This window comes from Sceloporus occidentalis, unplaced genomic scaffold, assembly GCF_023333645.1.
Source record: "Sceloporus occidentalis isolate IW3139 unplaced genomic scaffold, rSceOcc1.0.p SCAF_5, whole genome shotgun sequence".
Classification (NCBI taxonomy): domain Eukaryota; kingdom Metazoa; phylum Chordata; class Lepidosauria; order Squamata; family Phrynosomatidae; genus Sceloporus; species Sceloporus occidentalis.
This window is the reverse complement of record NW_028316985.1, coordinates 95,846,373-95,869,268: the sequence shown is the minus strand read 5'-3', so window position 1 is coordinate 95,869,268 and position 22,896 is coordinate 95,846,373. Positions and strand designations below refer to the sequence as shown.

Below are 22,896 nucleotides of genomic sequence, written 5' to 3'. Positions count from 1 at the left end.
CAACAGAAGCAGGAGAAACAACAAAATAGTAATAAAGCAATTTTAGCCATTCCATACTGTTTTGGACACAAAAAAGGGTCTGAGATTTTGTCCGAGAGATACCTTCATATATGCAATAAGCAATCCCTCTGCACAAAATCCATCAAAATGATTGGGAGTTCTGCAACTTTTATTCATTTAATGGCACTTAGTGGCAGAATTACACAATGGATTGTATCTCATGTTTGACAGATATACATATTTATACTTTAGATGGAGAGAAGAAGGCAGGCAGGCAGGCAGGCAGGCAGGCAGGCAGACAACAAATAGTTGATATGCAATATATCTGATTTATAACTTTGTAGTTAACTTAATCAACAGTTAAAACAACTTTTTAAAAATGTAAAAACGTTGGATGCAAGATGTGACAAACCTTTCCAAATATTTCAGGTAGCCCCAAAACCTGTCCAGCGAAGACACCGACACAGATGAGGATTGCTGTAATTTGGCCTAAGGAGCCACGGATCTGTTTAGGAGATATTTCACTCAAATACATTGGGAGGGCACTCAGAGCTACACCTGTGAAAGAAAACAGTAGGGGGAAAACTTATTAGTAAAATAAAAGATAATGAATATCCCTTATGAATATTTAGCAAAGTTTGGGTAGAAGTATTTAGACTATGGTCCAAATGATAACATTAAAAGCTTATCAGGATGAAAACTGAACTACCTAGGGCAGTAGTTCTGAAACTTTAGTATTCTAGATATTTTGCACTTCAGCTTCCAGAATTCCTGGCTCCTGGCCAAGTTGGCTGTGGCTTCTGAGAGTTAAGGTGCAAAACACCTGGATGACCAAAGTTTGGGAAGTGGGGACCCAGAGAATAATAAGTAAATTGATATAACATATTGATTAAAATTATGAGTTGTGAGTCATAAAGCCACTGGTTGCAGAACAGCCAACAATTCACCAAACAATCTTTGCAAGTCATTATCCTCCTTCATACCCCTCCAAAATTCTAAATATAAAGAAATCATGCTTCTGAATATATGGTTGAGATCAATGAAAGGGTGGGTACAATTAAATTTAATCCAAAGAAGATAAAAGTTGATAGTAATGGGCTCTTTTAATCTCTGTGAACAAGATAGTTGGGGAAATGCCTATCCTAGAGAAAACTGCAATGTTCTGAATGGCTTAGATTTTAAACCCATCCTGCACTGCTCCTGCAATCCCAAGTATCAACTATGACCTCAAGTGTCTATTTTTAATTATTATTGTTATTATTTCTGCAACATCATCTATGTACATAGCACTTTAGAAAGAAAAGGTCTGACATGTTTACACTCTAAAATGTGGAAACAGTATCTACACCCATTACTGGTCAGTCAAGACTTGGCATCTGTCATTCATGCTTTCTTGATTTAATTAAGGTACTAAAGACAGTGCGGAAACTTCAATCATCCCAAAATGCTGCTGCTTGATTGTTTTATGCAGTGCAGTCAATTTTATCATTTAAAATACCTATACTTGCTAAATTTATTTCTGGGTCCAATTCAAGATGTTTTTAACATTTAAAGTCCTAAATTACATAGCTCCTGACAATGCCAGAAGACATCTCTTTCATATGAATTTACTTCTTCCTCCTGATACTTAAGACCACCTACTGAAGTCCATTTTTTTTAATATGGGGAAGTGAGTTTAGCTTCTATAACAAGTAGGCCTTTTGGGCTATGGTTCCAGTAATTTACACTTCTCTCCCTTGAAAAGTTCATGTGGCTCATTCTTTACTGGCTTTTCAGAGACATATAGATGAACTATTTATGATGCCTTTGCTCTGACCATTCCTAAATTTCTGTTTTTGAAATTGCTTGGATTTATTTGCAGCTTTGACAAGTTTAATGAAAAGTTATACAGCCAGCCTTCCATATGCACAGATTATTTATCCTTGGATTCATGATTTGAAATTATTAAATGACAACAAAAAAGATTCCTAAAGGAAACCTTGATTTTAAAATAAAAGAAACAGTTATACTACACCATTGTATTTAATAGGGCTTGCGCATCCATGGATGCTTAGGGTATTCAAGGGGGATCCTGGAACAAACCACCAGCAGATACCAAGGACTCACTGTATATGGAATAAGGATGATTTAACATGGTGTAGTGGTTTGAGCATTGGATTACAGCTCTGGAGATCAGGGTTCAACTCACCACTCAGCCATGGAAACCCATAGAGTGACTTTGGGTGAATCACTCTCAGCCCCAGAAAGCCTTAGGGCTGACATAAGTTGGAAACGATTTGAAGGCAAACAACAACCATAGTGCAATAGTTCTGTCATTCTCAGTATTTACTGAGATAATGCATGTGAAGCAAATCTGTTACAGATATGCTTGCAGTTTTCTTCTGCTGTTTAAACACCATGTTATCTAGCAAATATACACAGCAAAGGGCTGATTCCCCTCCAAGACTATTTACCAGTACCCTTTCTGTTGTCTGGCCTAAAAGAAAATAGCAACTGGCTGAGAAATAGTCATGGCAGATAACTATCTGAGTTTGTATTAAAGAAGTGAAAAATATTTAGTTCTCAAATCCAATCCATTTACAAAGATCATTCTCTGAGTGTAAATATTTATATAACCAAAACAGCACCACCCTCAAATAGGAAAACAAGTATCAGTCCTGTGTTCTCAGGGGAACACTTAAGGGGCTTACAATAGAAGCAAAAAATAAAACAATAAATAAATAAATACTGGAATGCTATACATTGAAATGAAAAGAAAACAAGGATGGGGATGGAACAGAATATTCTGGAAGATCTTGTGGGAATCCTGAACAGGACTGTACAGCATGACTTTGTTGCAGGCCTCACATGTACAATATGTTTTAATGAACTGGTAGAATAGTATCCACTAAATCATACCTCCATCAATGCCCATTATGAATCGACCCAGAATTATCATTTCCATGACACCTGCCAGATGAGAGAATGCCATCAACAATGCAGCCACAATGGCAAATATATTGTTTAGCAGCAGTGTACGTTTTCTGGAAAAAAATAAACTATATTTCACATACATATTACATGTTTACAGTTTGATTTAAGCGAAACCATAATACAGAAAAATTTATTATTACCTCAGTATGTTGTGACATGATGGAATAGGTGAAGGCTTAACATCCATGATGTCAAAAAGGGTGCATTGTATAAGCATGTTGCTCAGTGTCACAGGATGATGTTGAGGGTGGAATTACATGTTATGAGGAGTGTCAGTGTGCTAACCTCTAGTTCCCCACTTACCCTTTGTCACTTCTATTTCAACCATTCCATATTTTAAAGCAGGGGTAGGTAACTGCCACAAGTTGGAGAGTTCACAGGCCCTGGAGGAAAGGATACTCCTGGTGCTGCCATCCCAATTTTTTAACTTTTTGAGATTTATTTTATTCACGCATTTATTGTAAAAGTGCCCCCAATGCCACCTCAGAGGTGCAAAAGGGTATTTTAGCCATTTTAAAATATTTTAAGCACCTCAGTGTAGCATGAGAGGAAGGAAAGGCAATTTTTCATCTCTGATCACTGAGCAGAGAAAAGGCAAGAGGAGGCTGGCAAGCCAAATGGGCATTAGATCTGAGGCCTGGAGGTTGCCTGTAACTGTTGCTAAAGAGAAAGTGTGTGTAATCCGCACATGCTACCATTTTGAATGGCAGCTCTCTGTCCCACTCTGAAAGACACCAGTCTGATTCTTAAAAATAAGACACCGACACTAAGGACTGTCAGGAACTACTTCACCTTTGGAATTCTAAAATAGACCACAGAGAAGAACAGGCTGCTTTCTGTTTTCAATAAATCAATGGTCAGGAAATCTTAAGAAAGAAAGCTAGATGATACGGTCAAATCTTATCTCATAATGAACCATTTCATTAAAGGAAACAATAGTGCACTGGCAATGCTGGCATGATATACTGACAATTCACCACAGGCTCAGGCTCATGAAATTTCTTTCCACTTCTTTCTTGTTTCATAGGCTGCATTTTAAAAAACACTGCAGTTAACTCATGCATCTACTTATCAGAAACTGTGGCTTGTTGTAACAACAGCTAGTTAAAAAATCATGCTCTCACGCGCATATTATAAGACTAAAATATTCCAGACTCAGTAGAGATATTACATGATTACTTGTTATGTTTCCATTGAGGCTGGAATCTGTAATCATTGCCACTTACAAGTTACAAATGTTTCATTGAGGACAAAGAGTGAGTGGTTTCTATATTTGATAATTTCTTAGAAAAATCTCTTCATTGTTGCTGTATGTGCATATTTTATGTGGAAATCAATGATATGATTATGTCTGAAGTCAGCTTTGCAAGATCATAAATATAAAATATTTCAATATGACAAATCTAGTTATATGATGAGGTACAAAGTCAATTCTCAAACATAGCACTTCTTCCAGGTACAGTGGTACCCCGGGATACGAATTGATCGCGTTACGAAATTTCCGGGGTACGAAAAAGTTAGATTGGAAAAAACTGTTCCGGGTAACGAAAGATTTTTTGGGTTACGAAATTCATTTCGGCGCGTTTCGGCGCGAAATTCAAATGCGAAGCGCGGCTAGCGGCTTTCCAGCGCTAACGGAAAGCCTTTTCGGGTTGCGAAATGTATCGGGTTACGAACGGCGCCGCGGAACGAATTAATTTCGTAACCCGAGGTAGCACTGTATTTGTTAAAATATATACTATGCAAACATATCCATTGGAAATCAAGGACTTGGTAGTGTTTCCTGCGAAAAAACTAGGATTGTCGTGTTGTATATTGTGCAAAATGGTCCTTTGCTCTTTGAAGAGACAACATACATAGGCAATTTCTAATTCAAAGGTTGCGACCTAACTTTCAACCTGACATTGCCAGCTGAAAAGATCCCAGACAGTATGGTTGGGAAAAACTTCTAGCTGGAATCTTGAGAACTGCCAAGCGTTCTGGCTGAGTTCATCAAACAGACCACATTTGTCTTGGAATGACATGATTCTCAATTCAGTCTGTTTCATATGTACAGATAGCATTTTATTTGACAGTATGCTGAAGGGAAAGTGAACATTTTGAGTATTTTGTCACAGACAAAGTGCAATATGACAGATCCAGTGCAATATGACAGATTTGATCCAAAGGTTGATTCTCACTTGTTCTTTTGTCCATTGTTAATAGAAGCTGTAGAAGAAATTATCTCAATCTTAAAATCAAGCTGTAAATACTACTGAAGCAGCAGCATGATAAGATTTTATACAGAAAAACACATCTTCTTTTGGATTGATGGTGTAGGTTTTTAAAAACATAACTTTTAATTTAAGTTTTAAAAATGCCAAGTTGCTGAGAGTTAGTTACTTTTAAAAATATATATATAAATGATTAATCAAAAAACAAAGAAAACAGACATGTATAATGCACATTATATGTACATGCTTACCTGCCAAAATACCTGACAGCTGGAGTAACAATTAAAGCTCCAACAAGCCCACCAATGGCAAAAATGGAAACAGATATAGTCCAGAACAAGGTAACTGACTGCTCTGTCATTGACTGGTTATATCTTCTCTCCCAAGTTTCATTATAAAATTTCTTGATGAACTAAAAACAACAACAACAGAAAAAAATTTAAATGACAAGAACATGCTGGTCGGTAAAACAAAAAACATTATTTTTAATTTAAAAATTAATTTTAAACATTATAAATTTTAAACAATTAATTCTATCATTTGTTATAAAAAAATAAATTAAATTTTCTTCAGTTATATTACCTGTTCTGTTCAAAAAGGTAACACAGCTCTAGTATAAACAAATATATTGATGTTAACACATATCCCAGGAGTGGACAAAAGTAAAAGTGCAGCCTATGGACCCCATGCTGCCCCCCAGAACTGTTTTTGTGACCTCAGGGTGGGGGGAGCAGAGGTATTTTTCAAAACAAATCTTTTGTTTCAAAATCCCCCTAAATGCCCTCTAGAAGTATATAGGGTGTGTCCACACTTAGAAACCCCTCATTCCCCCCCCGATCAACAATTTTGCAAATTTTTTCAAAACAATTGTGTTATCTTAAAATATCCTCCTGGGGGCATGGGATACATTTCTACCACATTTTGCACATCTCTGGGCAAATGTAGGCCCAGTGACTTTTGCTCATTTCCTGTTGTTTAAAAAATCCTCTCCTGGGCCTACAATAACACAGGAAAACCCATAACATGGTGAAAATGCCTCCATGTCCTCATAGAGAGCATTTGGAAGCATTTAAAAATGCTCTTGCACAAATAGTTACAGTGGAGGAATGTGGTCCTCCAACGCCATCTGGGGAGCTAATCATGTCCCCTAGCTTTCCACAGTTGCCCACCCCAGTTTATTCTGGTTTATCCAAAGCAATGAAGTGCAGGAGAAATCTCATGCAGACTCCTTTCTGAAAAGGTATTCCTTCCTATGGATAGGAAGCCCTATGACAGAGTAGCTTTATAGCAATAGAATAGCAAGAACATTTCTATACCACTTATCAGTGCACTTAAGCACTCCCAAACAGTTTACAATGTTTAAGCTAATTGCCCTCAACAAGCTGGGTACTCATTTTAGCGACCTCAGAAGGATGCAAGCCTGAGTCCAGCCTGAGCCCCTGGCTGGTATTGAACTCGCAACCTTATGGTTTGTGAGTCAGTGGCTGCAGTACTGCCATTTAACCATTGCACCACCAGCGCTCTTATATGTCAGTAATGATGTGAAGGCACACAACAACAACAAATTCATTCCTATTAGGCAGGGGAAATGAACTGCTGCACTGGAGAACTTGTTTTTGGTATGGGCCAAACCTGTACTTCCAAGTCAACAGTGGGCCATACAGAATTGAAATACAGTAAGAGTTAATTCAAGGTAACAGAAATTAGCTGATTGTGGTGAGAGGCAGTGGCATAACAGGTTCTGTCCTGAACCCAATGTGCGTTTGTAGTAAGCCCCTCCAATTCCTCAGTTGATCAGGAATACTAATAATAATAATAAATAATAAATGGTTTATTTGTATACCGCCCTTCCAAAGATCAGGGCGGTTCACAACAGTTAAAAATTACATACTGCCAAATGAACACCAGTACAACAGATTTGGGGGACAATTTCACCATGTTTTGAGGAGCTGTGACCTCTTTTAAAGCTGGGAATGGCTTTTTTGACTTTAGGTTTATTCCATGGTTGAAAGGAGAAGGCTACTGCTGGCCTTAAAACAGCAATATTGCTTCCCATGGCCTAGGAACATGAAGAGGCAATATTGCTTCCCATGGCCTAGGAGCATGAAGGGCTTTTAGTTCAGGGGTTCAATGTAAGTGGGTGTCACTTTTCATGGGCCCATGGTGAAATCAATGTGAGCCCCCAACCAGCAACTTAACCTGTACAAAAACAGCAAAATCATGATGTCATATGGAAGGGTGCATGACCATCTGCGATCACACAAAGGGCTGGAGTAGTATCCCAAGAATATCTGATTCATCTCCAGGACAGATCAGGAAATGGTCCTGCTGGAACGGAGCTAAAACATATTGATATCATAAGTGATCCTGGTATCAGTTACCAAACAAGAGAAGAAGTCCAAGATGTGAGATGCAAGAGCGACCCCTTTCTCTACAGAAAGACAGAATGGTGAACATAGCCACTGTGGAAGAACTAAAGGAGACTGATGTGGAAGAAGGCTGCATGAAATTATCTGCAGCTGTTTTGTGGGGCCAGGGTGGGAGTAGAGCCTGGGCCGCTGCCCTTGGCCATTGGCCAGTGTCTTCTTCCCAGATGACTGTGTAGCCCCAAGGATCTGCCAGCACTGATAGGAGTTTGCAGCTAATGGGATTTGAGCGGCTGCTTGAGCTTCGTTGACTGCGCCACCCGGCTGGTTTAGCCAATGAAATTTGGGCCCCTGCTTGAGCCCCGTTGACTGCTCTATCTTTCAAAGTAAACTGCTGTAATCTTCACTCTGGTCAGGCAGAGAGATATTATTTTTTGCAACCCCAGCCAGCCAGGGTCAGTTTCTCAGAAGCTCCAGCCAACCACCTGCATCCTGCACTGTTCAATAGTGGCATTGTTTTGGCTGTGCTATACGGAGTAGGCTGATAATTGCTCCATGTCTATATCATGCTTTCTTACAACTATGTGGGTGGTGCATGGGTTTGGGATCTGGGAATACTTGCAGGACCCTAGAAAGGGACCAGGCTGGGAGTATGGTGGAAATGGCTTGCCTAAGTAAGGCTGATATATTTCTGTCAACCCCACCCTCCCCGGAAAGGTAAGAGTTTCTCATTGGGTATGTGCTCCAGTCCAGGTGAGTCCCCCACTGCTCCAATTCTGTTTTTTGGCAGAAGCTGGAAGCTGGTCTCATTGGGCAACAAGTGGGTTAGCCGATGCCTGGAACTGATCGTAACTCAACTGCAGCTGTACTCAATAAATAATTTTGGCCTTTTTTATTACAACCATACATAATAACCATACATAATAACCATACATAGAAATGGAAAATATAATGGCATCTGTTGTCTGTTTTGTTGGCAGAGCAGAACTTGCCCCTGGTCACCCAAGAAAAGAGAATGAAGATATAGTTTAATTTGCCACAACTGAGCCATCTCTGGAAGAACTAGGTAATGACGTCTATTTGAAGAAGCCAGCCTTTGAGGTGTGTTGCCCAAATCAGTGGATTAGGTACAAACCTGCTTGCTATCATTTTTATTTGTACTGAGCCACCAGTGAAACTGATGGCTTTTAAATGGATGTTTCTTATAGCTATTTTAATAAATAAAAAACATTGCTCACGTAGATGGGAAAACATTAATTTAGCAGCAAAATAGGCATTGTACTGTGGAATGGGGATAGAAAGAAAATAAGTATGCACCTATTCAATAAAGGCTACACCTCTCTGTGTGCAGATGACAGACATTTTCCTAGTTTCTAATAATTGCTGTGAGATTGTATTTTCCTGCATCCTTTAAGGAAAGACACTTAAACTAATTTTTGTTTTAAACTATAATTGGATCAGTGGTAAAGCTACAAAAGGTGAGATGGCAACTTCATATTGCTTCCCTTTCTGATGTATGAAAAATACACCAAGTTGTCTTTACAGGGAACAGAGCTTTCAAATAACACTCTCAAAGTGACATTGTTAATTGTCAGATGTTGCATTTATTTGAGCAATGAAGGATAACATCATTACTTTTAGATGACTTAACAAAAACAAGGCAAATATTAAGTTTTTTAAATACAACAAGTCATTCAAACAATTAATTTAGCAAGTGTAATGTTTGCTTTAATAAATCTTACTTTGGAGGGGGGGGGGGACTATTTTGGGCCATTTTTAGCCAGGTGTGTAAAAATAATGTTGATAAATATGTTCTAATAACCATACATAGAAATGGGAAATATGTTGGCATGCACGAGCCTAACTTTAGTATTTGATTATATATTTTTACACTTCAGGTTCTTATGTAGCTTCTTCAGAGCTGCCCTACCAAATCCTAGTCTTCTAATTTCTTGTATGTGGTCACCATTCTGATTAATGATTTACAGTATAGTTAATCTGTAGTATTATGTGTTTGTATGTATGTTTTAACTTTGTTCTTTCTTAAGTTATAGGATGAAATCACTCCCAGTGTGGTTCCAGCCTCCAGCTGTTACCAAACCATCTGAGACTGGGAGGGGGGTGATAATGGAATTTCCCATTACCTGGCAACACAGCTGAGGGATATGGTCTCCTTTCCAGGTAACCAAAGAGTTATTGAAGTGATGATGTTAAATTGCATTTATTGGGGTCAGTGTCACAGAGACCCTGAGAGACAATTTGTTACCAAGTTTGGATTTATATAAAATTTTGGGTACATGTGGTCTGTGCTATGACCCCTGACTGACCTTATAGGAGACCCGCCATTAACCCAAGAGTGGAGAGACCACGTAGGCAGCTCACCTGACACAGGCAGAGCCCCTAGAAAGAGCTGGAATTGGGAATTTCCATAGGAAGTTTGGGAGTCGCCAAACCAGATTCGCCTCTGCTAGCCCAAGTAAGACAATAGCCTTGGCTTCTCACTTAATGAGCCAGCGATCAGCTTAACGGCTCAGCAATCAAGTCGGCTGCCCCTCTGAATTGTGTCCGGACCTAATGCATTGTGCAAACACATTGCCTGCAATCGAATTAACAAAGCCCAGGCAATCCACGCCTTTTTCTAGCAAGTCCTCATAGCCTCGGGATACGTTTCCCCCTATATAAACCCCTGGTTTTCAGACCCTCTCTGAGCTTAAGTCTTACAGATATCAAAGATGCATTAGTTCTGTTTTCACACCTCTCAAAGAGCAAAACAGCATGCTTGCATGTTCCGTCTGTCCTAAAGGAGAGTGCGTTAAGTCATCTCTGAATAAAATGTACTGCCAATGACTACTGAATAGATCGTTGAACCATGTAATGGATTTAAGCTATGAACGAAGTGCAAGTAATGGGGTCAAAGGTGTGAGATAAATACAAATCCACTGTGACTAATTTCAGCATTCCAGCTGAATAACAATAAACTACAACCAGAAGTAGCTACCAACCATACTTCAGTAAAAGATGTATCCTAAGCTTTAATTATGATGACAAACTCTGTACTAATTGATTTTTACCTGAAAAGTGCTTGTCTATTTCCAGTTATCACAGTATACCACTATTATGCTGCAATCTATAATTTATTGCTTTTGGGATTGTCCAAATTTTCATTCAAGTATTCCACGTTGACACCTTTTTTTCCCAATGCAGATTCAAATGTGGTTGCCCACTGATTAAAGATCATAACTGCTTGGATTTAGGTTGGCAGATGGACCTGTGATTTTGACTTGGTTGAAAGATGACAGACTTCTGTTGTTGGAGGAGAGAGGGATTTGAGGTTCTTTGGTAAGTAGGTGTGGATTCCTGGTGTCTTGGTTTGAACTGTCATGGTGGCTTCTGGAGACCGAACTTCTAAGCAGCTGCATATGTTCCAAGTGCTCATCAGTGGTGGTATGAAACAGACCAGTCTCATCAAATGGTATGTCTTCTATTGTATTCTGGGCCTGTTGCGATCATTCTGAAGAGCGGAGCCATGCATAATTTCCAGGGGCCAACAGCTCCAGCTATTGCTTTATCTATGCAATCTGCTAAATGGCATGTGGTGGTTATTGGTTTGGAAGCTAGGGTACGGGCTTTGGTAGGGATGGCCACAGATACTCTCTTGTTCTCATTGGAAAGATGTTGGAAGAAGGGGGAGATTTTGTCCCAGGGAAATTGGTGGTATGCCCCCATGCAGGCAGAATAGATCACTATGGAGAAAACAAGGGACAAATGTGAGTAGAACTTATGCTGGCTGTGTGCCGTAATAATAAATCTGAATATTTGAATAGAACTTGCAGCCAATGGCATCTAATGTTTTGCCCCCTTTATCAGACAGCATAGAGTAGAAGCACTGACCAGAGGTGGCTTGTGCTGCATCTATAATGATAAAGTTTGGTTTGGGGTGGTGAGTGAGGCACTGGCAGTCTGTGTCCACCAAGTGGTAAAGAGAGTCTATCTTTTTAAAAGTGGCAAGGATTGAGGAAGAGGTCTTATGCACTACTTGAAGCAGATAGCGAAGGAGTGGAAGAGAGAGAGGCTGGCAATGAGGCTTCCCTTAAAATTCTTCTATATATCATGCCCTGAACCTGTGGTTCTGAGTTTTGGACCTGCAGGTTGAGGGATCAAGCCAATTGAAGGAATTGGTCCACAGAGAAGCAGATGTCATTAGGAGGAGAGTCAGAGTCAGATTATCTGGGAATGGAGTTGGCTGAGATTTCAACTGGTTGAGCTTCACGGATAGAGCCTGTGCAATGATCTGAGACTGGCAAGCAGCATGGAACCATTTGGGATCAGTGGTCCAGAACGTCAAGCAGTTGAGGTCAATACTGAGTGACCGTAGCAGTAGTTGATGTCAGCAATTGGACTGTACTGATTGTATGGGTCTGTCCACAGGATGGGATGTAGAAGTGGAGGCAGTTTCCATTGTCAGCTGACAAACAGCCACATGGACTACTTTTGGGAGCCACTACTGCTCCCAAAGTAGTGCTTTTAGACGGGAAGTACAGTTACAACAGATCTGAGGTGTGAAAATCTAACAACGAGAGCCACCATTCAAGTTGTGAGCTTTGCTAACTCAAAGAAGGTACTTGGAGTGCCCATCCTTTTCTGTTTTTTTTCCTGGCAAGAGGAACACTGTTTGAAGGAATCTGAGGAGAACAGTCCAAGTCAAATGAAGGGGACACAATGGAAAACACCATTTTCAGAGGAGGAAAAATGCTAGGGTAATCGTAGTAAACAGCCTGGGTCAAAACCAAAAGTAAAAGGATAAAGCTTTAGAGAGGCTCTTCATCAATTCTAATGCCTTGGCGGACAAAAGAATGCTGAAGTTTGGATGCCAGGGCACTCTACATACTGGGGAAAAGGGGTGGGTCTACCGCCAAAACACCAGCTCTACAGCTTAGAAGCATTGGAATTTGAAATACAGACTCAGAAGTCCTATTTTGCTTGAGTCACAGAGACCATGAGGAAAACATTTTATTACCTGTTTTTAAAAAACTGTTCTTTGTCACCATGTGGCCAAGAATGGGAGTGGCCCTTGCCTATACTGAGATCCCATCAGACCAGGGGTAGGCAACCTGCGGCCCGCGGGCCGGATGCAGCCCGGCGAGGCCTTGGGACTGGCCCCAGCCCGGTCCTGCTGCCAATTGCCGCCAGGGCCTTGGGGGGTCAATTGTCTATAGAAGCCTCAGAAACATGCATTTATATTAACATTTTTTAAAAAATCAGCAAATTTTTTCGCGTGTCCTCCATTTTTTTTAAAAAAAGTGTCTTCCATTTGAAAATTTTGTCCTACATTTGTCCTGGTTTATTTATATATTTAATTTTTTAAAAAAATATTTAATTATTTATTTTTTGGCTTCGGCCCCCCAATTGTCTGAGGGACAGCAACCCGGCCCCCGGCTCAATAAGGTTGCCTACCCCTGCCTCAGACCATCTTAAATGAAACAAAATATAGGCCTTTGATAGCCACACTCCCAATATCCATGAGAGTATGACTGATTCCTCCCATTGCATGCTCACTCCACCTCAAGAGACAAAGGAGCAAAGCAGATAGCAGTTAAAGATTGGCCTCAGCAACCACACAACCTGCACCCAAAGCATGCAGTCCCAAGCCACGCAAGCCAAGATTCTATTCAAACCAACTCCTTTTTAATCTGGTCCTTTGGACTGGAGCATGGCCTCAGATATAAATGCCATGGCTGTGTGTTTTGGATCTTTGGCTGCATCAGCACTGCAGAAATAATACATTATGACACCACTTTAACTGCCGTGGCTTAATGCTATGGAATTCTGGGTAGATTTGTGAGACATTTAGCCTTCTCTGTTAGAGAGCTCTGATGCCACAACATTGAGCCATGGCAGTCAAAGTGGTGTCAAATTGGATTTATTTCTGCAGTGTGGATGGGTACCTAAGATGGGTATATATGACATGGTTTTCTCTGTAGCAGAATCTCAACTGCGGAACTCCCTCCTAAGGGATATCAGGCTGGGTTCATCACTTTTGAGTGTGGGTAGCTAAGACTGTACTTTTACATGGACTTTAGTCATACAACCAGAGATGGCTAATTTGTCTGTTTTAACCCTCTCTGGTTTTTAAACTATTTGAAAGAAGTTGTTTTACTTGGTTTTAAATGTTTCCATTTGTGTATTTTGCATTTTAAAGCCTGTGTGGTGTAGTGATTTGAGAACTGAACTACAACTCTGAAGATCAAGCATGTAGGGAGATCTTGTAGCACCTTTGAGACTAACTGAAAGAAAGAAGTTGGCGAATGAGCTTTCATAGATCAACTTCTTTCTTTCAGTTAGTCTCAAAGGTGCTACAAGATCTCTCTACATACTGATTCCACAGACTAACATGGCTATATCTCTGAATTCTACCTCTGAAGATCAAGGTTCAATTTCCTGCTTGACTATGGAAACCCACTGGATGACCTTGGGAAAGTCACACACTTTCAGTCCCAGAAAACCCCATGACAGGTTCACCATGGAGTCACATAAATCAGAAATGACTTGAAGACATGCAACAACAACATTTTAAATGTTTCTATTTGTTGTACATCACTTCAGGGGATTTTATGTGGCTAGAGGTGATAAATATCTTTTTCTAATACATACGTGCAAACTACTGGCCTCTGCGCTTACTGTTGCTGCATTACTCCCTCTTTCGGTTTGTGATGACAGGACTGAAATGTTCTATGGGATTAGGCACAGCTTGGAAAATTACTTTTGGGAGCACAGTTTAACTCACAGAATCTCCCTAGCTCCCTTTCCAGTCACCCAAAGGCACAAGTAACAGTGCCTTTGGGTGACTGGTGGCAGCCACTTGCTGCAGCCTATCCTTCATTCACTGAATTCAGTTGGTTAAGCAAGTAGTGATCGCCACTAAGAGCTGTTACCAGTGAGATGGGAGAGGCAAGGAGACTGCCACTCCTTGACACCACTGATTGCTTGCCTATTCAAGTGTTCCTAGTGGTCATGACCTCAACAGGTGAACAACAGAAATCAGAGGGCATCTTGCTCTCAGCCCCTACAAATCCTGAAACCAACTCTGTCCATTTGACTACAGTATTTTCTCACCTCTCTCTCTCTCTCTCTCTCAATCTCTCTCTCTCTCACACACACACACACACACACACACACACACTCACAGTGTCATGTGGATCAGCATCAGAGATAAATAACCCCCATGTAGTTCCTTGTGCCTATGAAGGGAGCATTAAAGGAACACATGGGATATCAAAACTGTTATTTCCTCTTCTGTTACTACTAAATGCTTACAGCTATCATTGTTCTCTAGAACTGACAGATTTATGCTCACTTCGCCTTCTACTGGATTTTATTTTTAAATTGCAGAAATTTGAAATGCACAGACTTCTAAAACTTCTGGAACATGACATGTACTTTTAGATACAGGTATTTGATTTGGAGGAGAGCAAGCAAGGAAAAAGTAATCATAAATATAACAATAAAGCTTCAACTGAATTGACCCAAAGTGGATGTACTTTTAAAAACATTTATTCACTCACCACTGCTGGAGCATTCACTACAGAAAGATTGTAACCATACAGGAAGGATGATCCAAAGGCTCCAGCCACAGAAGCAACAATAAGACTAGCAGAGCAGTCCTGAAATGAAAAGAAAAAAAGTACTTTTAAATGTTTTATCTTTTGGCTACTGCTTGCAAAGATATAGACTGGAAAAATACCCTACCAAATTTATTGTTAAAAATTATTATTGCAGGCAATTTATTAGCTACAGAATCGAAAACTTAAAACTATTCCAGTTTATTGAAATACTTAAAGGGGCTTGTCTGTTGTAAGGCACTGAGGGCCTAACAGGCAGGCCAAAATAAAGCTGCTTTGGGTCACTTTGGAGATACAAGGGCGCGTTACAGACTGCCCAAAACGGGCGGTCTCGCGCTGCTGCTGGTTGCTCTGCGAGGGAGCCGCAGCAGCCAAACTGCGCAGCTCCCTCGCGGAGCAAAAACAAGCCCCAAATGGCGCTTTTTCTTGCGCCCCGGATGGGACGCCGTGAGGCGCTACTCACGCACTTGCAGTGACATATCCGGGGCACGTAAAAATGGCAGCGCCTGTGTGTATAGGGCACTGCCATTTTTACGCCCCCATCACATGCTAGGGGTGAGGCCGGTGTGGACGCTAGGTCCTTAGCATGTGATGGGGGCGGCGCAAAGGCCCGTTTGTAATGGGCCAGTATGTTGTTTAAGGGCCTTAACAGACAGGCCAAAATAAAGCTGCTTCGGGTCACTTTGGAGTATGCTATTTAAATACTGCATGCATCCTAAGAGGCTGGAAGCTGGGCCAAAGCCACGCTCCAGTCCTAAAGACTTCTGGCAGCTTCTGGCCACTTAAGATTTGTGTGTCATTTAAACAGCATACCTCCAAAGTGACCCGAAGCAGCTGTCTGTTCAGGCCCTCAATGACACATGCGTCCTAAGAGGCTAAAAGCCGCACCAAAGCCATGCTCCAGTCCTAAGAACTGGAGCACAGCTTTGGTGCTGCTTCTGGCATCCTAAGATGTCTGTGTCATGTAAAAAACATACCTCCAAAGTGATCCAAAGCAGTTTTATTTTGGCCACTGCTTCCAAATAACCACATAGGGTTTTTGTGCAGTATTGCTGTTTTATTGAAAGGGGGTTTTTTTTTTGGCTTATGCAAGATACCTGCACAGAAAAAATGCATAGTTTTCTGCACATAAAAAAGCAACAGCAATCTGGCTTCTTTTTTCTCTGATTTTTAGCCCCAGAGCATGGCTTCATAATCAATTTCCTCCTGCTTTGGAGGCATGCTTCATATAAATGCAACACCTTCATAGCAGCTTAAAGCTGCTTTATTTTGCCCATCTGTTTCACTCCAAAATTTTAATGAGACCTATTCCAGCCACTCTGAAGGTGGGGCATTTTATATGAAGCACATCTCTAAAGCAGGTGGAAATCAATATGAAGCCACACTCTGGGCTGAAAAGTCAGAGCAAAAAGAAGCTGGGCTTAGCAGGCAAAATGAAACCTATTAGAGAAGAAAAAGTAATACAAGGAATAAAAATAAAGGTCACTTTAAAGTGAGAGCATTTGCAGGCAATGCCGTGATTATGCTCCAAAATCCTGTGGGCAGTAGAGAGTTTAATAAACTGAAGCTATCACTGTTAGGAAGAATATCGGTCATAAATGTGAACATTCTACCAAAAATGCTTTGTTATTGTTGTTCCAAACAATTCTACTTTTTAAATAAGTGATCTGCCACTTAAACAATGGCAAAGAAACATCTCACAATTGATTTGACAAGGGAAGAAACTGAAAATCAGATTTAAAATATTACAAGATGAAAGCCAATAGCAGGTCGTAGACTTCATGTTTTGAACTTATATTTTTGTGCTTGTGGTTTAGTGTGGATGAAGGCTTGGATAACATAAGAAAACAAAACACTTTCACAGTTAGAAGGTTCTTACTTAAGATTTGGATGCCATACCTTTTATGATAAACTTAAAGCAAATGTGGACTCAACAACCATTTTGTTACAAGACCTTCACTAAGAATATGGACTAAATATAGACCTAGCATTTGTTCTAGGTTACCGGAACCATATGAGATGGTTTAAGAAAACCAAAGCTACCACAGAGTCTTAGGAGGAAAAGATGTTTTCATTTTTCATTCTGTATACGGGCCTAGAGTTTGATTCCCAGCTCAGCCATGAAATCCACTGGCTGCCCTTGGGCGGGTCACATACTCTCAGCCTCAGGGGAAGGCAATGGCAAACCTCCTCTGAACAAATCTTGCCAAGAAAACCCCATGATAGGGTTGCCATAAGTCGGAAATGATTTGAAGGCACACAACAACAACAATGCAGTGATACATCAAAACAACAAGAAAACTTTCAAAAGTGTCTTCTGAACCATATATTCATTGCAAACTGAAAAATCAACAAAAGCTTTAGTTAATTAGTCAACCAATGCACTTTCTGTATTATTTTACAAGGAACATTCCAAATCTGGATGTTCTCTAAAGCTATTTTAAATTATGTAAGAAAAAAACAAACCCTTTAAGTATCCAAGAGATGGATCAAAATGCAAGAATTCCTTCTCTAATCTCCACTCTGGAATGCAACAAATCAGCTTTAAGCACTTTGTCACTGTTTCTTGGTAGCTGACTGCTGTAGGCAGAACTATTGCCATGGTAAGGGCTCTCATTTGGCAACAGTAAGAGGAGGGCAAAGAGTTCAAAAATTGCTAGCATATATGATTGCTGTAATCACAAATTCAAAGTATGATATCTCCTAAGGCTAAAGTCCACAGGGTAGACAGTGAAACCTCTCGCTGTACAACTAGCAAAGTACTTCACAAAAAGTGGGGTATACACACAAATTAATAGAAGGTTGATTATTATTATTATCTCTGTATAGCAGATGGGCATGAGGGTGAGGAGGAAGAAAACTTTGTGTTTTCACGGCACAGAAGAAATCTGCAGAATTCCCTAGTTCAGTTAGTAGTGTCTGAGGCATTAGTAGTGGAGCGGTTAACCTAAAATTGTGTATGTTGGGTTAAGATCCTTTAACTGTTTCACATAATGTAAATACACACCCGCACAGTTGTGCTAGATTACATAGCTGCCTGACTGTACAAACGGCACCATGGCTTTGACCTCATCTGTGACAAAACAGATGATTAACTTTCCAACCACCAAATCCAAAGTGTGAGAGAAGGGGCTTTGTGTGTGCTTGTGAAATGAGGGGTCAAACTCTGGGAATATGCCAGCAGCTACTGTTATGCTGCTCCAGTGCCTTAACAGGATTTTGGCCAGAAACGTAACAACTCTTATAATAACCTTGTGAAGCCCGTATATAAACCAGGCCCATAGGCAGAAATAATGTAACAAAGGGACCTCTACATTTTTCCCAGGGAGATGAGATAAATCAGCAGGGACTAACAAAACTTAAAGACTCACTTATCTGAAGTATACATAAAACAAAGTATGATTTTCTGAAATGACTTTAGTGCTGCTAATCAGTTACCCTCATTTCTTTGTATTAATTGTCCAGAATGTTGCAGGATAGGAAGAGGGTAACTTCTTATCAGCCACACAGGTAACATATAAGCTCATCGCACAGGCTCTGGAATGGGCCTGCTGCGTTACAAAAGGGGGCATGATGGGAACAGGAGGCGGCATAGACTGCATTTTACCGCACAGGAGAATGCCACCGCTCCCGCCTGAAGTTCCCATTGCGTTCCACATCCATCCCAGAGGGGGCGATTTTTGAGAACCCTCTGGGACGGATGTGGAACGCAATGGGAACATCCGGTGGCGGCGTTCTCCTATGCGGTAAGATGTGTTATTCGCCCCATCTGGTTTCCATCCCACTCCCTTTTGTCATGCCCCTGGGGGCTGTGCAATAAACTCCATACACATACAGGCTGCAAAGCTTTCCCACTATCACTGAGCTCAGGGCTCATGCAAAATGAGACCTGGAACATCTCCAAGGCTCTCACTGCAATGTGGCATTGTATGGAGAGTGAGCACTGAGCTCTAGAAGAAATTGGCTTGCATACCAATCTAGAAAGTTTACTAGTCATACAGATTAGGTGCCAAAATCCAAAATATTCTAATAAATAAATAAATACCTTTTTCACTGGTGGCTGAGATAGTGACACCTGTTCAGTGTATACAAACTTGGTTTCTTACACAAAATTATTAAAAAATAATATACAGTGGACCCTTGTTATACGTTGGGGTTTGGTTCCAAGATCCCCGGTGAATAATAAAATCCGTGTATGCTCAAGTCCCATTAAATATAATGACATAGCAAAATGGTGTCCCTTATAAAAAATGGAAAATCAAGGTTTAATATTTGAAATTTATACTTTTTCTGAACATTTTCAAACCATATATGCTTGAATCCGTGTATAAAAAATCCATGTATAAGAAGGGCCCACTGTAAAATTACTTTTAGGCTATGTGTAAGGTATACAGCAGGCCCTCCCACGTATGCTCGCAACCCATTGGAAACAATGGAGGGCGTGCTTGCAGCTCGGGGTGGTGCGTGCGCCACAGGTGCATGTGCCTTTGTTTTAATGACAGTGTGGTTTCCATGTAAGCTGGAAGTCACGTATAGTGCACCTGCGTATGGCGCAGTCACACTGTATATGAAATATAAACAAATTTTGTGTTTGGACTTGGGTCACATTTCCAAAATCTCTTATTATGTATTTAAATGCAAATACATGTATTCAAAAATCCTGAACACCCCCGGTCCCAAACATTTCGGATAAGGGAGACTCAACTGGTACAAGATTTGAGCCAAGGACTAGCTAGCTCTCACGCTTAGCAACTCTCAAAGTTGCAACATTTCTTTGTGTGATTTCAGGTATTATTCTAGTTATCTATTATTCTACAATTCATTGATTGTGTGGTTATCAGTGAACCAACACTGTGTCATCGGTACATGTGGTGCTTCGGTGAAACAAATAAACCTCAACCTGGATGCCCTGAAGTTGTTGTTTGTCATTGTGTGCCTTCAAGTAGTTTCTGACTTATGGTGACCCTAAGGCGGACCTATCATGGAGTTTTCTTGGCCAGTTCCTTCAGAGTGGGTTTGCCATTGTGATCCTCTGAGGCTGAGAGTGTGTGACTTGCCCAAGGTCACCCAGGGGGTTCCATGGCTGAGTGGGAATCAAACCCGGTGTCCACAGTCATAGTCCAACACTCAAACCACTACACCTGAAAAACAAGTAGCAGGAATGTGAGATGGCTAGAGATAGATGGAGATGTGGAAAAGTATCTGAAAGACTTTGTAATGCTTTTGTCAGGAGTGGGAATGGATTTGGGCTCAGCCTCCAGCATAGAAACCAAGACGGCAAACAACGGATTAATGCGATTAACTGCCATTCACATGTACCTCTTTAGCTTTGGACGAAAACCAAAGCTAAAGACTTCCGGGAGAATAAGATAATACACAGCTGGTATGAATAGTGAAAGGAAAGAGCAGAAAGCCCTGCCTACTTGTCGAACTTATACTTTGTCTCTTGTGCCCTTTCTGCGATGGCTAATAATAACCCCCGGCTCATTTCTCTTTCGTTCTTCCACTCCTTGGCCAATCTTTTCTGCGGAGGCAGTATTTTTAGCCCTGCAGCCCAACAGCTGTTGCCCAAAACTCTCTCGGAGGGGAAGGAGGCCACTCTCTGCCAAGGGCTGGCGGAGGAGGGCCACATTGCCTTGTCTTTCTATTTGGAGGGAAAACAAAGACCATGACCATGGCTCCCTTGCGCTCCAGCACTACCTACCCAGAATTTCCCTAAACTATTATTGGTGTGTGTGAGAGAGAGAGAACTGAATAAATGAATCCAGCATAAAACTTCCCCCAGCCAACTGTTTGACTATAGGGAAATCTGAAGGGACTGGTATGGCTGGTTTCTCTGGAAGAGGCGCCTCAGGGCTCAAGAATTCAATTACTCCTTTTTATTAGGCTCTAAACCTAAAGGAAAAGAGATTCTAAACCAGTGGTTCTTAATGTTTCTAATGCCACGACCCTTTAATATAGCTCTTCATGTTGTGGTGAGCCCCAACCATAAAATTATTTTCGTTACTACTTCATAACTGTAATTTTGCGATGTGTTTTTCCGACGGTCTTAGGCGACCCCTGTGAAAGGGGTTGTGACCCACAGGTGGACAACCGCTGTTCTAAACAACAACAACAACAACAACAACAACTGACTCCTAAGAGAATTCCCCATTGAATTATGACTTCAGGTACAAGTCATCTTGCGCCACCAAAAGAAAACGTGAAGGTCCTTTAGCAGGTGCAAAACACACTTCGAGTCCTTTCTGACTTATGAGGACCCTAAAGTGAAATGATCACTGGGTTTCTTAGGCCAGATTGGTTCAGAGGAAGAGTGTGCCATTGCCACCGCCATCTCCTGAGGCTGAGAGAGTGTGACTCGCCCAATGTCTGAGCAGGGATTCGAACCCCGCTCTCCAGAGTCCCTCGCCCAAAGGCTGAAACCAACCAGGCCAGGCAGTGGGGCTCTATGAGACCACAGCTATGAGAATATTAAATACACACTAAAGTACTCCCTAATTTTCCACATGCATTTTTTAAAATTAAAACAGTTGTAGGTTTTATATATTTCTTTACTGATTTGGGTCTAAAACACACTGCAGAAATAATCCAGTTTGAGACTGCTGTAACTGCCCTGGCTTAATGCTAGGGAATCCTGGGAACTGTAGTTCTGTGAGACATCTGGCCTTCTCTGTCATAAAGCTCACAATTCCCAGGATTCCCTGGCAGTTAAAGCGGTCTCAAAGTGGGTGATTTCTGCAGTGTGTTTTGGACCTCAGTTATCATTGGTCCAAGACACACTGCAGAAAGAGTCCAGTTGGAGACCGCTTTAAACTGCCCTGGTTCAGTGCTGGGGAATTCTGGGAACTGTAGTTTACTGTGGCAACACCAGAGCTCTCTGACAGAGAAGGCTCAATGTCTCACAAAACACTCCAGTGCCCAGCATTCCCTAGCACTGAGCCAGGGGCAGTTAAAGCGGTCTCAAACTGGATTATTTCTGCAGTGTGTTTTGGAGCATCATCACTTAAGAGTCTCTTTTTCCTTTAGCTTGAAGGGAAAAAGATTGTCCTAGAAACTCGCTTTTCAGAACCACGTGGAGGACTGCGTCTGCACTGCAGCACTGTTTCGGTTTGAGACCGCCCTGGCAGCCCAACTGGTGTTAAAACGGAACAGTTCTGCAGTGCGGACGCATCGTGGAGAGGAAGCCCGCGGCCAAGGTTCGACGGCTACTTACGCCTCTTGCTTTTTTGCTCTCGCCTTGAATCAAAGGGACCAGGTTGGCCATTTTGGGAGGCTCTGGGTGCCAAGGGCATGGGCTCCTCTCTACCTGCCTGGGCTCCTGCTGCCAGGCGGGGCATCTGATGAGTTGCAATAAAGGTGGAGCTCCAAGGAAGCCAGGGAGGGGAAAAAGATCCAAGGGAGGCCAATGGATGAGCCGCCCCGGGCGATCAGAGGCGAAACCGGAGTCAAACCGGATCCTATCAGACCAGAGTGGAGGGGCAGGCAGCAACTCTTCTCTCCTGCAGAGTTTGGGCCCCGGCTCTGAAAGGCTGCGTTTGTTCTGCAGCACATGGGCTCCTTATGTAACTCAACGGCAGGCTGGTGGAGGAGGCAGCGGATGGGTAAAAGGAAACCTAGCCATAGATAGCAATAGCAAGTACATTCCTATGCTGCTTAGCAGTGCACTTAAGCCCTCCCTAAGCCAGTGATGTTGTCCAAAGCCCTCCAGTCGCTTAGGACTTCAGC

The 22,896-nt window shown here is 41.4% G+C and overlaps 1 protein-coding gene across 2 annotated transcripts in view; it reads right to left on the bottom strand.

Moving 5' to 3' along the window:
* LOC149312522 (solute carrier family 2, facilitated glucose transporter member 9-like) overlaps positions 1-22,627 on the bottom strand; it is a 51,936-nt gene extending 29,309 nt beyond the window's left edge. The window contains exons 1-5 of one of the 2 annotated variants that reach the window (XM_089524791.1): positions 22,385-22,627; positions 15,115-15,213; positions 5,438-5,598; positions 2,899-3,023; positions 413-558 (exon numbers count right to left, since the gene is read on the bottom strand). In XM_089524791.1, the coding sequence (XP_089380917.1) occupies positions 413-558; positions 2,899-3,023; positions 5,438-5,598; positions 15,115-15,213; positions 22,385-22,435 (582 nt within the window). In that variant the 5' untranslated portion in view covers positions 22,436-22,627. The remainder of the gene's footprint in view (positions 1-412; positions 559-2,898; positions 3,024-5,437; positions 5,599-15,114; positions 15,214-22,384) is intronic. The other variant, XM_089524790.1, reaches the window with a different exon arrangement.
* Between the last annotated feature and the right edge of the window lie 269 nt (positions 22,628-22,896).